The sequence below is a fragment of the Telmatherina bonti genome (genome assembly GCF_933228915.1).
Source record: "Telmatherina bonti genome assembly, chromosome: 16".
NCBI lineage: Eukaryota > Metazoa > Chordata > Actinopteri > Atheriniformes > Telmatherinidae > Telmatherina > Telmatherina bonti.
Genome location: NC_136614.1, coordinates 30,569,751 through 30,584,104, shown reverse-complemented (window position 1 = coordinate 30,584,104; position 14,354 = coordinate 30,569,751). Strand labels below are relative to the sequence as shown.

Genomic DNA, 14,354 nt, shown 5'->3' with positions numbered 1-14,354 from the left:
TGCGCTGGCTCTGTTTCTGCAGCTTCCTGGCATGTCATTGCAGTTTTATGTAAGAGCACATGCAGACATGCGCATGCAAAACCAGAAACACACACACGTTTTTCCTCCCTTTCTTCTTTTGAAAACCTTCTGTCCTGCTGCGCGAAGCGATGTAAACAGCCATGTGCAGAGACGACCAGGCCTGTCAAGCCGAGGTCCAGCAAGCCCGCCTCTCCAAACAGGCCGTGCTGCATCTGACATTATTAGTATAGAGATGTGTGAAATATGACACGTTATTTACACAGCAGAATTATTGATACTATAATCATAACCTGTGTTTTCATGCTGGAGCGATGACAAGATAAAATCACATTGACATGGTTTACTGTGGGATCTTTCAGCAAAATCCTTATTGGAAACTAATCCTGCAGGCCGTAGTTACCTTTATCCACGAGGCAAAGCAGCTTTGACCCATCCATACAGTTTAGACAGAGAGACTCCAAGCTTAATAAATATGAGGAATGTGTTGTTTGCATGCATGTCTGCAGTCAGTGGTTTCAACTTGCGTCTCTGGATATGAAAGCAGCAGGTGGAACGATATGTGCACGGACAGAGTCTATAAGAGAAACACTGAACATGGCATTGACCTGGCAGCAGTCCAAATCAGGCATTATGGGACAGCGAACAAATGGATGATCAGATATAAGGTCATCTTCTGCGAGTGTGTATATATATATACATATATATATATATATATATATATATATACATATATATATATATATATATATATATATATATATATATATATATCCATATGCACGAGTCTATTTAGGGTTAAAATTGAAAAGTTCAGGAAGGGATTTAAGATACAGTCACTGGTTACTCCAACAAGCTGTTGGAAACGTTCCTCAGAGATTTCCTCCATGTTGACATGAAGCATCACAGTTGCTGCACATCATGATGAGAATCTCCCGTTCCACCACATCCCAAAGCTGCTCTGCTGGATGTAGATCTGGTGACTGTGGAGGCCGTTGGAGGACGGTGAACTCATCGTCATGGTGGAGATGATGTCAGCTTTGTGACATGGTGCATCATCCTGCTGGAAGTTTCCATCAGAAGATGCTACACTGTGCTCAGAAAGGGATGGACATGGTCAGCAGCAGGACTCAGGTAGGCTGTGCTGGTTAAACCATGACATACTGGTACTAATGGGACCAAAGTGGGATGAGAAACTATCCCTCACACCATTACACCACCAGCGGCCTGAGGCATTGATACAAAGCAGGATGGATCCATGTTGTCATGATGTTTCCAGCAGATTCTGATCCTACCATGTGAATGTGGAGCTGAACTGGAGACTCATCAGACCAGCAACGTTTCTCCATCTTCTATTGTCCAGTTCTGGTGAGTCTGTGTGAATTGTAGCCTCAGTTTCCTGTTCTTACTGACAGGAGGGAACCCGCTGTGGTCTTTTGCTGCTGGAGAGATGGTATTTGCATACTTTGGTTTTAATCCATAGTTTTTTAAATAGTTCTTACCTCTGTACATTCCTCTTTTTGGACTACAAGGATTTAAAGGAGATTTCTGGAAATTTTCTTTTAAATTTCTTCTTTTTTGTACTTTTTTCTTCAGTTATTGAGTTTTTTCTGAGTTTGTTTTCTATTATGACAGAAAAAAAACTTTATAAACAAATTAAAAACTTAAATCTCCCATTCCTGCTCAGTATCAACCTCAGCAATTCATTATCACAATTCCTACACGACTAAATGTACTGAGCTGCTGACATTTAATTGGCTGATTGGCTATTTCTACCTAATAAAGTTTACTCCTGTATGATTCCCAAACACTTTCACTTCTAAATGATTAAAATAAGACAGACATTTGTGGCTCTTAGATTACAGCCATCCAGTTAATGCAGCAAAATATTTGTGCTGTAAATATTTCTTTGAATTTAAATCACCTCTCACCACTTCACTGCTATGTGGAGATCTGGTAACGCAGCTACGGACGAGCGGATCTGAAATGGCCTTTCATCGTAGCTACCGAGTGACGTAATTTGTCACCCCGTTTAGATGAACCCAGTCGAAAAACCTCCTTTCACATTGTTGGAGCTGGAATATTCCTTTGTCTGGTTAACTTGCAATCAGTCACCCGTCTGCAGGTGTGAAGCGGCCTTCAGCTATGTGTGACCAGTGAAGTCTCTTTCTCCTCTCCACTGCCATTTTTCTCTCCCACACAAGTCCTGTTTCACTCCGCCTCTCCTTTCCCCACCCTTCTCTGGCTGTTCCACTCCCAGCTCTTGGACCAACACCAGCGCCAGCTTGCAGGCTGATTATAAAGGCTTTAATGTTCCATTTAACAGCCGCTTGTTTTCAGGTTATGTGTGTGTGTGTGTGTGTGTGTGTGTGTGTGTGTGTGTGTGTGTGTGTGTAGAGGCAGAGTAGCTGTTTAACCGAATATGTCTTGCAACACTCACTGTCACACATAAACATGGTGACATTAGCCATTATTAAGCCCCCTTGTGCCTGTGCGTTTGCCACTCCCTGCGCGGACAGAAGCATCCTGGCTCTCGCTCTGTCTTTTGATGGCCGACTGGAAACAAGCAGATCAAGCAGAGAAGAAGTGTTGCTGGAAACGTTAACAGCCTAACAAACATCCATGGCTGTAAAAGCCCGACTCACTGTTTAATGGAAACTCTCTGCCATCTAGTGAGCGTTTCCTTCCCCTCCTTTTGTTCTTCTTTTGTTTTTTACATAAAGTGTTTCATAACTTGGCAGATTGTTGACATGCTACAGAAGCTTTTTCTCAGCTCCTTCCATCCCTTAAACATCACTTTTCTTTGTATCTTTTCTCCTTATTCTTCCCACTTAACCTTTCCACGTCTGTCCATGTGCATCCCGGTACTCCTCCAGAGCTGGCCAGATGAGATGTCACGAGGCCATACTGGGGCGAGGGGGGGCAGCGCTCATGGGAAGGAAGCCACATCACATTTATGCAGAAAGCGTCCTGTTCATCCTGGCAGCTTCCCGCTGGTCGTCCCTCTGCCGAGGGGGGCTTATTAGATCTTTTTAGCTTTGTTTTTGTGGACCAGACGGGTCAAATAGAACCCGGATCAGAGGTCTGGGCTGATACTTTCTCTGACATCCTAAATTCAGTTTGGTGTTTCCATTTTTACCCCTCTCTCTCCTGTCTGACATGACTTCTCTTAAGTTCTCGCTGCAGTCTAATCTGTTTGCTGCTGCAGCAGAATTTACATGGATAACTCACCCATCTGCAGTGGGCGGGATCTCATTGCAGTTATTCAGGTTTGCAGCCAGAATTGACAGTTTTGACGCCCTTTCGTCCTTGTCCCCCCACCTTTGTCTTTATTTCCATCTGTTTTGTTTGTGTCCAATCTGCGGCCCTCTATATTTCCAGGATGACAGGAACATACACGCAAAATTCCAGAGATTTGCTGTTCATGTTTCTAGTTTGAGTAGAGGGGAGGGGAGCATCTTCTTTTTTTTTCTGTATGTGGTGAGACTGTCTGCTCCACGCAGGGGCTCGGACACAATGTAGACCAGTCATACCTGCACATGTCTGTTCTCCACAAGCTGCAGCAGAGTATTATTAGTAGTAGTCGTAGTATTGAAATAGTGCAAAAGTTTCTGCTTGTTTGTTGAAGATTAAATTTGCTTTGACTTTTTTTCTTTTTTTTGTTTACAATTTCACATGTTGAAACTGACATTTTACTGCTTCATGCAAGGAAAATTTGTACTCATTTTCAGTTTGATGGCAGCAATACTTGTAAAAAGTATTTCCAAGGGATGTTTAGCATTGTGTAGCATCCTCTCTTCTTTTAACGTCTGTCGGTAAACATTTGGTAGAGGAATGTTTTCCCTTTCTGGTCTGATGCAGGATTTTATCTGTTTAACAGTTCTGGACCTTTGTTCCTGGATTTATGCTTTCACAATGCTTTAGATGTTTTGTATTGGTGAGAGGTCTGAACTGCAGGCAAACCAGTTTACCAGCTGGACTCTTCTCTTGTGAGGCTGCTGTGATGGATGCAGGATGTGGTTCAGCATTGTCTTGCTGAAATCTGAAAGGTCTTCCCTGAAAGAGACGTTGTCCGGATGGGATTAGCTGGTGCTTTAAAACCTACATGAACTTTTCAGCACTGATGGAAGCAACACATCTTTTAAGTTGGAACAGGGAAACAAAATTGGCACAAATGAAAAACTGGAGGAGCACTTGACAACTAATCAGGGTAACTGGCAACAGGTGACTGGGTATAAAAGGAGCATTTCAGAGAGGCAGAGTCTTTATGCAAACTACATCTAAAAATTATGGAACAACTTCAGGAAAATATTCTTGTATTGTCTAAAATGTATTAAGACTTTATGGATACCAGAAACTACAGTATATTCTATCATAAGATCCACAGAATCAGGGGAAATCTGCATAAAGGAACAAGGACAAAGGTCAAAACGGGTTGCTTGTGATCTTCTGGTCTGCTGGGAAGTGTCACATTAAAAACACTGCATGGGCTCAAGAACACTTCCAGAAATGACTGTCCATGTTCTATTGGGAATAAAATCAAGTCATATTGTAAACGTGCAGTGAATTAAATATCTGCATTTGATTTGAACATGGTTGCAAATACTGAATAAGCAAACCAGTAATAGCACTTTCTATAATATACATTGTTTTGCCTATTCATTTGTATTTCCAGCCCAGACACATCTATCATAATTTATGCCCACATCTTTTCTCCACATTATCTATATTGCAGGGAAAACTTGTTTGAAAACCCAATTGTATATGCTGATAACTGACACATTATTAGTAAATGGCTGGAAAAGTAGACTGAAAAAGCAGCTATTTACCAACACATTTTGGTTCTTTTTAATTATTGCAGACAAAAAAACAAACAAAAAAACTATAAAGGAGATTAAAACTGCCCTCAGATTCAACAGGTGTAAATGAAAACTAGCTTAATTAATGTTTTTTGCTAATACATTAGTTATCTCAACTTTAAAAGAATTAATGTGTGAAATTTCTGCTTCAGTCAAGTCTTTAGCAAGTTCAGCAAGATAAGCATCAGTGACGTTATGCTGTTTTCTACCTGCTTAGCACTAACAGGAAGTCTTTAAAAGTTAGCAACCAAAGACCTTGGTAGCTAGAAAGTTAGCTTAAAAACCTCAGGTATTTATTACAAAAAGTTAGCCAAAATAAAATGGTGACAAGTTTATGCTTCAGACAACTGTTTAACTGGTTCAACAAAAAGCGCATTAGTGACATTATGCTATTTTCAACCTACTTAGCACTAATAGGAAGTAATTAAAGCTAGTAACCAAATAATGCTGGTAGCTACAAAATTAGCTTAAAAACCCAAACATTAAGCCACTATGCAGGTCACAAGAGGTGTTGTGATATTAAGACATTATTAGTTTCAGTCACAATTTTTCCTTTGTTCTGTTGACAGTGTTTAAATTAAACTACTTTTTTTTAGTAGATCTGTGTAATTGCAGTTGAAAAAAAGACCCAAAGAATAAACTTTAGCCATTTTCAGTGTTTTTGTGTGCTTCTAAATCAGGCGCTGGGATCAAGTACTTTGCAATGACCTGTTGGAGATTTTCAACCAGAGCAAAATCATATGTATACCCTACATCTCCATAGCCCACAATTTCACTTCAAACCGTTTAAATGTCAGGGTTGTAATTACAGCAAGTTTCCACAAAAAAATGAATTAGTAGATGAGCTTTTGCCATTTTTTCTGAATCAGAGGCCAGTGATTCAGCTAAGCCACTTCTCATTTAGCCCTGAAAATGTCAGCTCAAACAGGATATCCTGGCATTTGTACAATGATGATAAAGGCTCCTAAATTACTTGGTTCAACTTTGCATAACAAACTTGCTCTCACAACCATCACTGAATATGATGAATCAATACTACTTCATTTAGCATAAAATCAGCTACTAACTATAAAGTTGTGAAACAATTAGTCTCTGTATTATTTCTTCTAATTAGTTCAGTTGCCTTGATAAGATCCAAAACACCCTGCCCTCATGTGCTTGCTCGCACAAGTCTTCAGAGACCAACCTCATTCAGCTGTGATTACCCATCAGCTCTAACAGTTTTTACATTGGAGGTCAAGTGGAAGGTTGTAACTAATGAATTCCTTGGCTTCTCATGTCCCCCAACCCACCCTCACATGCTTGTGGTTTACAGTAGAGCTGAAGTGGGACTCAGGAATAGTCTTTCGGTCAATGCATTAACTACTGACCTCATGCTTATACAACATGCAGTGATGGCATGGACAGCTTGGACTGTCAGCAAACAAAGGGGAAGTTTAAGCTGTAGAAAATACTGATTCATGTTTTTTATTATCTTCTTCTTTTTTTTTCATTTGATATATTCAGTTTGAAGGTAATGCCACCCTGTGCAATACATTTTTGTAGTTAATCTGAATGGATTTACTTTCACACATATGTAATAAATTGGAAAACACTTAATCCTTTTTTTTAAGTCATATTTATTGGTTATCAGGGTTGCAAACAGGTACAGCCAGGAAGTGCTGCAGTGTGAAGCTGTTAAAGGTCAATTGTGTATGTGCTTGTGTGCTTAAGAGCCTAGCTTCAATCTCTCTGAGTAGAGGCTAACAAGAAAAGACTCCCAGAGATGAATAAATACTGATATTTAATTGTTGATACCTATTTTAGAACTAGAATTCTCATTTATCTCCATGCATAGACTGACAGCAGGTTGATTCAGATTTTTCTTAGGTGAACTGCTCTGATTCAGCGGCTTCACAGCGAACAAAAGCAGTTGCATTTACTCAGGTTTTCTCTCCTGTGCCCCTACAGTTCAGACAGGTAGAGACAGAAATACTGGCTCAAAGAAAATGAAGCTAAGATGATTACTTAGGTTAGTCAATATATTCTGTTTATAAATACACATTATCCTTTGTCAAAATGTACTGAAGCAATACCATCTGTTTTAATTTTTTTGACTCATCCAAGATACATTAAGTTGTTTTCAGAAGCTGTAACCAGGATAACATTGCACTTTTCTGCCAATACCAATTGCAGTATACCTTTCTGTTTCTCACCAGTTTTTCCCTTATGGCGATGCATCTAAGTTTGCCCAACACGCCTTCAGGACCTTTGACAAGAACAGCGATGGCACCATTGACTTCAGAGAGTTCATCTGTGCTCTGTCCATCACATCACGAGGCAGCTTCGAGCAGAAACTCAACTGGGCCTTCAACATGTACGACCTGGACGGAGACGGCAAGATCACACGGGTTGAGATGCTGGAGATCATTGAGGTATCACAGCTAAGATGTAGGGATTTGGTCACCCATTCATTCATTCATCCACAATACCTTGTGTCAAGTTGAGAGCTGATAAAACACAAATCAGTCATCACTGGAAATGAAGAGAGACCCTTTAGTTGGTGGCCTACATTTATTGCATGTTTATCAGTTTACCTTTGTTTGGATTTAGAGAGGCTAGAGTTTCCTAGCCTGTTAGCTTAATGAAGCTAACCTTCTGCAGTCTGTAGCTTTAGATTTCCCAGCAAACATGGCAATGAGATCAAGATGGTTATTTAGTCCTCACCTACAGTGTGCATTCACCTTGTTTCCATTATAACTTGCTTAGTCACAAGGATTTAGCAGGATTAGCAACGTTAAAGGTTATAGCACAAATGGTTCAGTCCATTAGCATGTGGAGCAGGTCCATCGGGAAATTGGGAATTTAACACACAATCATGTTAACTAGCTCATTTAATAATCCTTCCTCCACACCTGGATTTGTTGTTGTAAAAGTACTGCAGTAATGAATGTGTTTCAGCTTGTAACAAGTTATTTAACCCTGTCTGATACAGAGGTTTCCATTCCTTTAACAACCATGCAGGAGACATCCTGCAGTCATGGAAAAGATGTTACAGTTTCACAAGTGTCTAATTATCGTTCCGCAAGATGCATTCAAAACAAGTAAATAGATGGCTGAAGCTACTAAAATTGGGTTAAGACCTCTCCATCAGTAAAACCTCGTAAAGAAGTGGAAAACCATAATCTCTGAGGAAAGTATGCGGTCAACAAAACCTCTAAAGGGAACATGATCAGAGATTACTTAAATCTGGTGATCAAGGGTTTCTTAAGATGTCAAGTCAAGGTTCAGTAATGTTACACACCCAAAAATTAGGTCATACATGTAGTCCGTGATCTGGTTGTCCAAGCACTGACAGAATTTATGGGATTTAATACCGAAAGACTGACCAAGAAGGGTTATGTGCTGGAGGAGTTAAAGTTTTGAGTGTGTGTGAGGGTGTGTGGGGGGTAGGGTTGTGTGCGTGAGTATAGTGGATATAGGGTCGGGCTACACAAGTTTACACTTCTGCATACTCCTTTTCAGACATGAAATGTGAAGATGTAAATGTTGTAAATACTATAACTGAAAGATCATGTTTGAAATAAACATTGAAATTTAATTAATGAAAAACTAAAACACAAATTTTCGTTATCTGAAAGAATTATTTTTAACATGGATCGCCGGCAACTCCTGGAATTCAGTGGACTTAAATGAGAAAGGTTGCATATACCTTTATAAGCTCTTACAGTTGATGTTGTGCATCAGAATGAAAAGCAAGGAACAGTAGGAAAACGTTCACTATAACATAGAGGCATTTTTGTTTTAGTTTTTTCTACAAAAGAACACAAAAACATTTCTCTAGAACTTATTTTTCCCAAAACTTATCAGGCCTGATTATTCTGAATTGGTAAGATTTAGAAACACCAACAGCATGGTCAAAGATTTAATTAAGGATGTCGGATCTTCGTCAGACAAAGAACTAACAAGCCAAATGTTGCTTCAAGTCAGATTCAAAGAGCCTTCATGGATAACCAAACACAAGATATACATTAGTGAAAATGCATATGACAAGCTGCTGGGAATTTGCCAAACACAAGATCATTAGCACAAGCATCATGCTAGCAGATGCTTATTTTTTTTATTTTTTTTTTGTCTTGTCCAGCATTTAAGCAAGCAGACTGATGTTCTGGACGCTGTGTTCTGCTGAGCAAATTTATTTTGCCAAGGGGAACTTTTGTAGATGTAATGATCCCCTTGTATTTCTTGATTCTTATTTTATTTTTCAATTTGTTTTGGATAATAGCTTGTATTACAGAGTTTATGCTGCTGGATCCGACCGGAAAGGACAGGAAAGGGGCAGAAAGAGAACAGAAAAGAGAACATAAAAAAACAAAAGAAAGAGATCAATGCATACATGTATATGCACATACACACCCACCTACATATATATGTATATACACTCGCACATACATTATATATATACATATATACATACATACATACATATACACATACATACACATGCATACACACACATGTACACATACAAAAGATAGATATACATACATACATATACACATACATACACACACAAACACATACATATACATACATACACATACACTCACACATATGCATACATATATACATATGCATACACATACATACATACACATACACATACACATAAGTACACACACATACCCACCCACACACATAAATATATACACCCACACAAGCCAACTCTAGATTCGTGGAGAACAAAACCGTTGACAATCATGAGGACCAGAAACTAGCAAGTTAAGTCAAAAAGACAGAAAGAGAGGTACCTGCTGTTAGTGAATAAACTTGCTGGATGACTCAGTGACTGTGACACATGCAGAACATTCATGCAGAACATTCAGAGTGGAACGTGTTTAGAGAAGAGTGATCATGCCAATGTGACCCCGCCCGCCTACAGCTAGAGGAAGGCCAGGAGAACCCAGAGACCCGGGTAACCGACAGTCACCCCCAGGTACAGATCCCAACCCCCCCACTCCAGAGCCAGCCATGCATCTGCCCAGGAGGTGGCGAAGGAGGTGCCCAACCAGAGTCCCCCGCAGTCAGGGGGAACAGGCCCCAGCAGGCCCAGGCCGGCAAGGGCCGATCCCGCCGGGCACCGGCCACCTAGGGCAGACAGAGCGCAGGCCCCAGGGCCCCAAGAGCCCATGAGCAGCCCCCCGCCCCCGCAGGCAGAGGGCACAGCCCACACCGACAGAGGACCAGGATCCCCAGACCGCCACCCAGCGGCAGCCAGGTCGCACCCCAGCGCACCAGCTGGCAGATGCTAGCAGATGCTTATATGCAATGGAGACGTGATGCTCAGGCATAGACAAGCATCCAGGCAAGGGTGATGCCTTAAAATGAAAGATGGATGCCAAAAAAAAAAAAAAAAAATCCGAAGCAAGCCTAGGTGAAAGTCTTTTCTCTCTCTCTTTTTTTTTTTTTTTTTAAAGAGTGCCAAGGCTTTCCAGTTGTGTTAGTGGTTCACAGTTTAGTGACCCACACAGAAACCAGACCTGACCCTAACCGTGCATCATCTTTAAATAGCTGTGCAATAATGCTCCTCATCAAAAATTTTGGGTTTCCATAGTGACATGACATGTGGCACAACAGACTTGCATTGCATGGATTTCCTTTCAGTAGATGGTCTATCTAAGGGCACATTCACATCAGCCTTTTTGATCCGAATCTTAGTCCGTTTTCTCAGAAAGTCTGCTTCATTTGGGGAGCTGTGAATGCGCTATACAAATTTTGATTCGGATCAAAGAAGCGGACTCAGTCTGCCTACAAATGCAGGTCTCAGTCTGGATCGAACGGACTAAATACAGGAAGCAGACTACAAAAAAAATCACCTCCTGTATTTGGCATAGTTTTGCATTGTGGGATAGCGTTAAGGGTTCTCTGCCTCATCTGTTGCTCATACTGCGCCCATTGTTGCAGTGTGTTTCTGCAGTATACTTCCATAAGACAAAATAAAAAACCCAAAACAGCAATAATTTCGTTTCCATGTTTAGCTTGCAAGAAGAGGAAACAAAGTTTTCTTTTTGACTCAGGTCTTGTCCTTTATTGCGCAAAATACAAGTGAAGCACGACCTTTGGTGAGAACTGGGATATATTATTCTATTGGTTTGGCTCATTTAACCAAAGTGAAAAGTGAACGCAGGTTCGGTCTGCATGGATACACCCCCCTACAACTGAGCCGAGTCCCCAATCGGACCCAGTCAAACGGACTATCCTGATGTGAATGCACCGTAAGACTGAGTTGGCCCCTTTCTTACCACCAAAGTGGCTTAGACCAGGTAGTTAGTGAAGAAGAATATTTGAGGATGTGCTAGAATGTCTAGTATTTGGACTTTAGCAAGGGTCTTCTCCCTACAAGCAAACACACTGGTCAGCACAAATGCTTTGGAGCGAGCCGTGACCCATATACCCCCTAGAGACCAGTACATTCACTAGAGAGGAGAACAGACTTCAGAGTTCGGTAAGAAACATTGCGACAAATATTTCAGCCATTAAATACACTGCAGCTTCGTTTACTTTTTTGTTCCTTCTACCAGTCACATGTTAGCAACACGGCACAACACTTCCCCTGGTTTCTTGCTCTGTTAGCTGTGCTTCTAAGCTCTCTTGAAACAGACTAAAATATGCATGTAACATCCACTTTAAAGCCAGGATGCAGTTTCCCAGCAGAACACTCACTGCAACAAGATCAGCAGAATTACTGCCTTCAAGCCTGAATACGCTAAATATGCTTATAAATGTGCCTTTTTTTGTCTTCTGCATCCTTTATGTGCATATTTTGGTCAATTTTTAGAATACTTGCAGATGCGTAGCAGATGTAGCAAACAAAACAGTAGAACTTGGGGGAGAAGTCTAAATAATACACTACCCTCTAGTGGAATTATTGCTTAACAACCATACCAACATAAAGTATTCATGGAAATTGGATTAACGTTTGACTTAAGACCCTTTTACGCTCTATTCTGTATGTAAATTTGGGACGTCTGTTTCAAACATTTTTATATGTCACCATTCTCATACTTCCATGCATCTTTTACATTATCATGGTTGTTAAGTCGGGACATCCACTAGTGGGTAATATTGAGTTTGGATTTTACTTTTTTACGGACGGTAGTGGTCATTTAGTGCTATACAGTCATTTACAACTGTCCAAAAAACACTAGAAGGGGTAGAAGAATAAAACCACTGGGTTTTTTGCTGTTCTCAACATCTTTTTCTGGTCTGTTTTCAGCTTCATATTATTCGCTCTCCTTTTCTTCTTCTCTGGTTTGTTCCTTTCACCAGTTGTGTGTTAGCTATACAACTGAACACTGCCCCTGCCGTTTCCAGCGGTATTGCACCGTTTCCTGCGTCAAGTGACAAATATTGAATACCCTTGAAAACAGATCAAATTACGCGCACAACCAACGCAGGACAAACTGTTTCTGTGTACCCATTTATGACAGTTTATGACTAAATGGGCCTTTAGTCATAACTATTTATGTATTTAAAGGGAGCATAAATGAGGCTTTACCCAAGCGGTCACCTCCAGTGCTTAAAGGTGTAGCCTACACCAAAACTTATGTTCACCCCTCATCCACTTGGGGCTCCAAAACAGAGCAAATCCCCACAGACTCCCACGTTAAAAAGCCCAACTTCACTGCAGAAATAATCACGTTTACAGCCTGGAGAAAAAACATAAACATTTTAGGTTTAATAGGTCAGGTTTACTTTCATGACAAGTGTGGGAGGAGTGAATTTTCTTCATAACTCGACCATTTAGAAATAATTTAATCTTGAAGTTTAGCATAATTAGGGGCATCTCCTTTTGATATCCAGCTGCAAGAAGGTAGAATGTAGAACAATCATGGTTTTTAGTCTGCTAACAGTGGTTTAGCTTTAGCCCGCTTACCTTCGTAAGCTGGTTAGCTAACATTATCTCCCATTAGCTCGGTTAGCTCTTAGCTAGTTTGATAGATGTCAGTCATCCATCCTCATGCTCATAGCCCCCCTCTCAGCTGTACCTCTTTGCCCATTTTTGTATTTTCCAGACGAGACGGTGCCACTGCCAAGATGGCTATAGTCGAAACCACCCTAGGAGTGCTAGTAGGGCAGATAGGTGTAAGTGGGTTTAGTATCTTAAAATCTACAACTCTTTCTCCCCCTGCAGGCAATCTATAAGATGGTTGGCACAGTGATCATGATGAAAATGAACGAGGATGGCCTGACGCCCGAACAAAGGGTGGACAAGATCTTCTCCAAGATGGATAAGAACAACGACGACCAGATCTCGCTGGAAGAGTTCAAAGAGGCGGCTAAGAGCGACCCGTCTATCGTATTACTGCTGCAGTGTGACCTCCAGAAATAGGCTGGAGTGTGAGCTGAGCACTCCACCAGCCGCCACGGACTGCACAGAAAGAATTTCATGTTCCATTCAGTTTGCAGCTATTTCCACTGAAAAAAAAATGCTTGGGCTACCTTTCAATGGATCTGCTTCTTGTGTTTGAAACACTTGTGTGCATGAGAATGTTATTTGCTATAAAAAAAAGATCTACACAAAACATACAACATATTGCGGGTGCACACTGACACCATAAACACACTTACAATGCATACAAACATAGACACACACATCTCTCACACCATACAAACAACTCGCACAAATAATATATATATAGATATATAAATATGAATATATTTAAATTATTTAAAGATCAACTGCCAAAATGTGAAGTGTGCAAACTATTTTCCATACAGTCTCATTCTACTGGAGCTTGCGCATCAGCGATGTGTTACGTTGAATTTGCCGCTACTCTATTTATTATTCCGAGTTTACCAATGCTAGCTGTATGTGTTTCATAATACTAAGTAACGTCAACTGAACCAAATTCCTATAATAATGTACTTGACTCCGATAAAACACTATCCATCTTCTCCAATATTAGCTTTAGCAGAGGTGGATTAGCGTTTGTCCAACTTTTCCTTCTGAAACATGCTCGTACTGTCAGTAAATACTGTAAATGTAGTTAATTTGCATGCCTTTAGGTTCTGCCTTAAAAATCTCATTTTCATCTGGTGATTGAAGACAGAAAGCCTTATCAACGCAGTGCAGTGATTCACGGGGAAGCCGTGAGAGAAGATTTTTACTGACAGGGAGAAGAAAAAAAAAAGAATCACACTACAGTAGGTCCTTCTACAAGTTATCGTCGTACGGGATGTAAATTTTTGTGATCCATTGAGACATTTTTCTTTTGACTGCTTTAATTGTGGGGGCATGTGTCCTTGTAGATTAGCTGTGCTATATGTTGCTAAGAATTCAGTCCCTGGCCCGTGTGCATTTGAACACACTATCTCATTACAAATTAAATTAGCTGATCTTGTATGTGAAGGACTGCTCCCTACAAAAAAGCATAAAAGGAGATAAATTAGGTTGTATGGGGAAAAAAAATGGATGGAGACCAGTGAGAGCAAACG

General features: G+C 40.5%; 1 protein-coding gene across 2 annotated transcripts in view; it reads left to right on the top strand.

Moving 5' to 3' along the window:
* The window catches only part of vsnl1a (visinin-like 1a), a gene marked incomplete at both ends in the record, with an annotated part of 35,946 nt that extends 22,698 nt beyond the window's left edge, over positions 1–13,248 (top strand). Inside the window, 2 exons of one of the 2 annotated variants that reach the window (XM_079255329.1) lie at positions 7,076–7,291; positions 13,051–13,248. In XM_079255329.1, the coding sequence (XP_079111455.1) occupies positions 7,076–7,291; positions 13,051–13,248 (414 nt within the window). The remainder of the gene's footprint in view (positions 1–7,075; positions 7,292–13,050) is intronic. The other variant, XM_079255330.1, reaches the window with a different exon arrangement.
* Between the last annotated feature and the right edge of the window lie 1,106 nt (positions 13,249–14,354).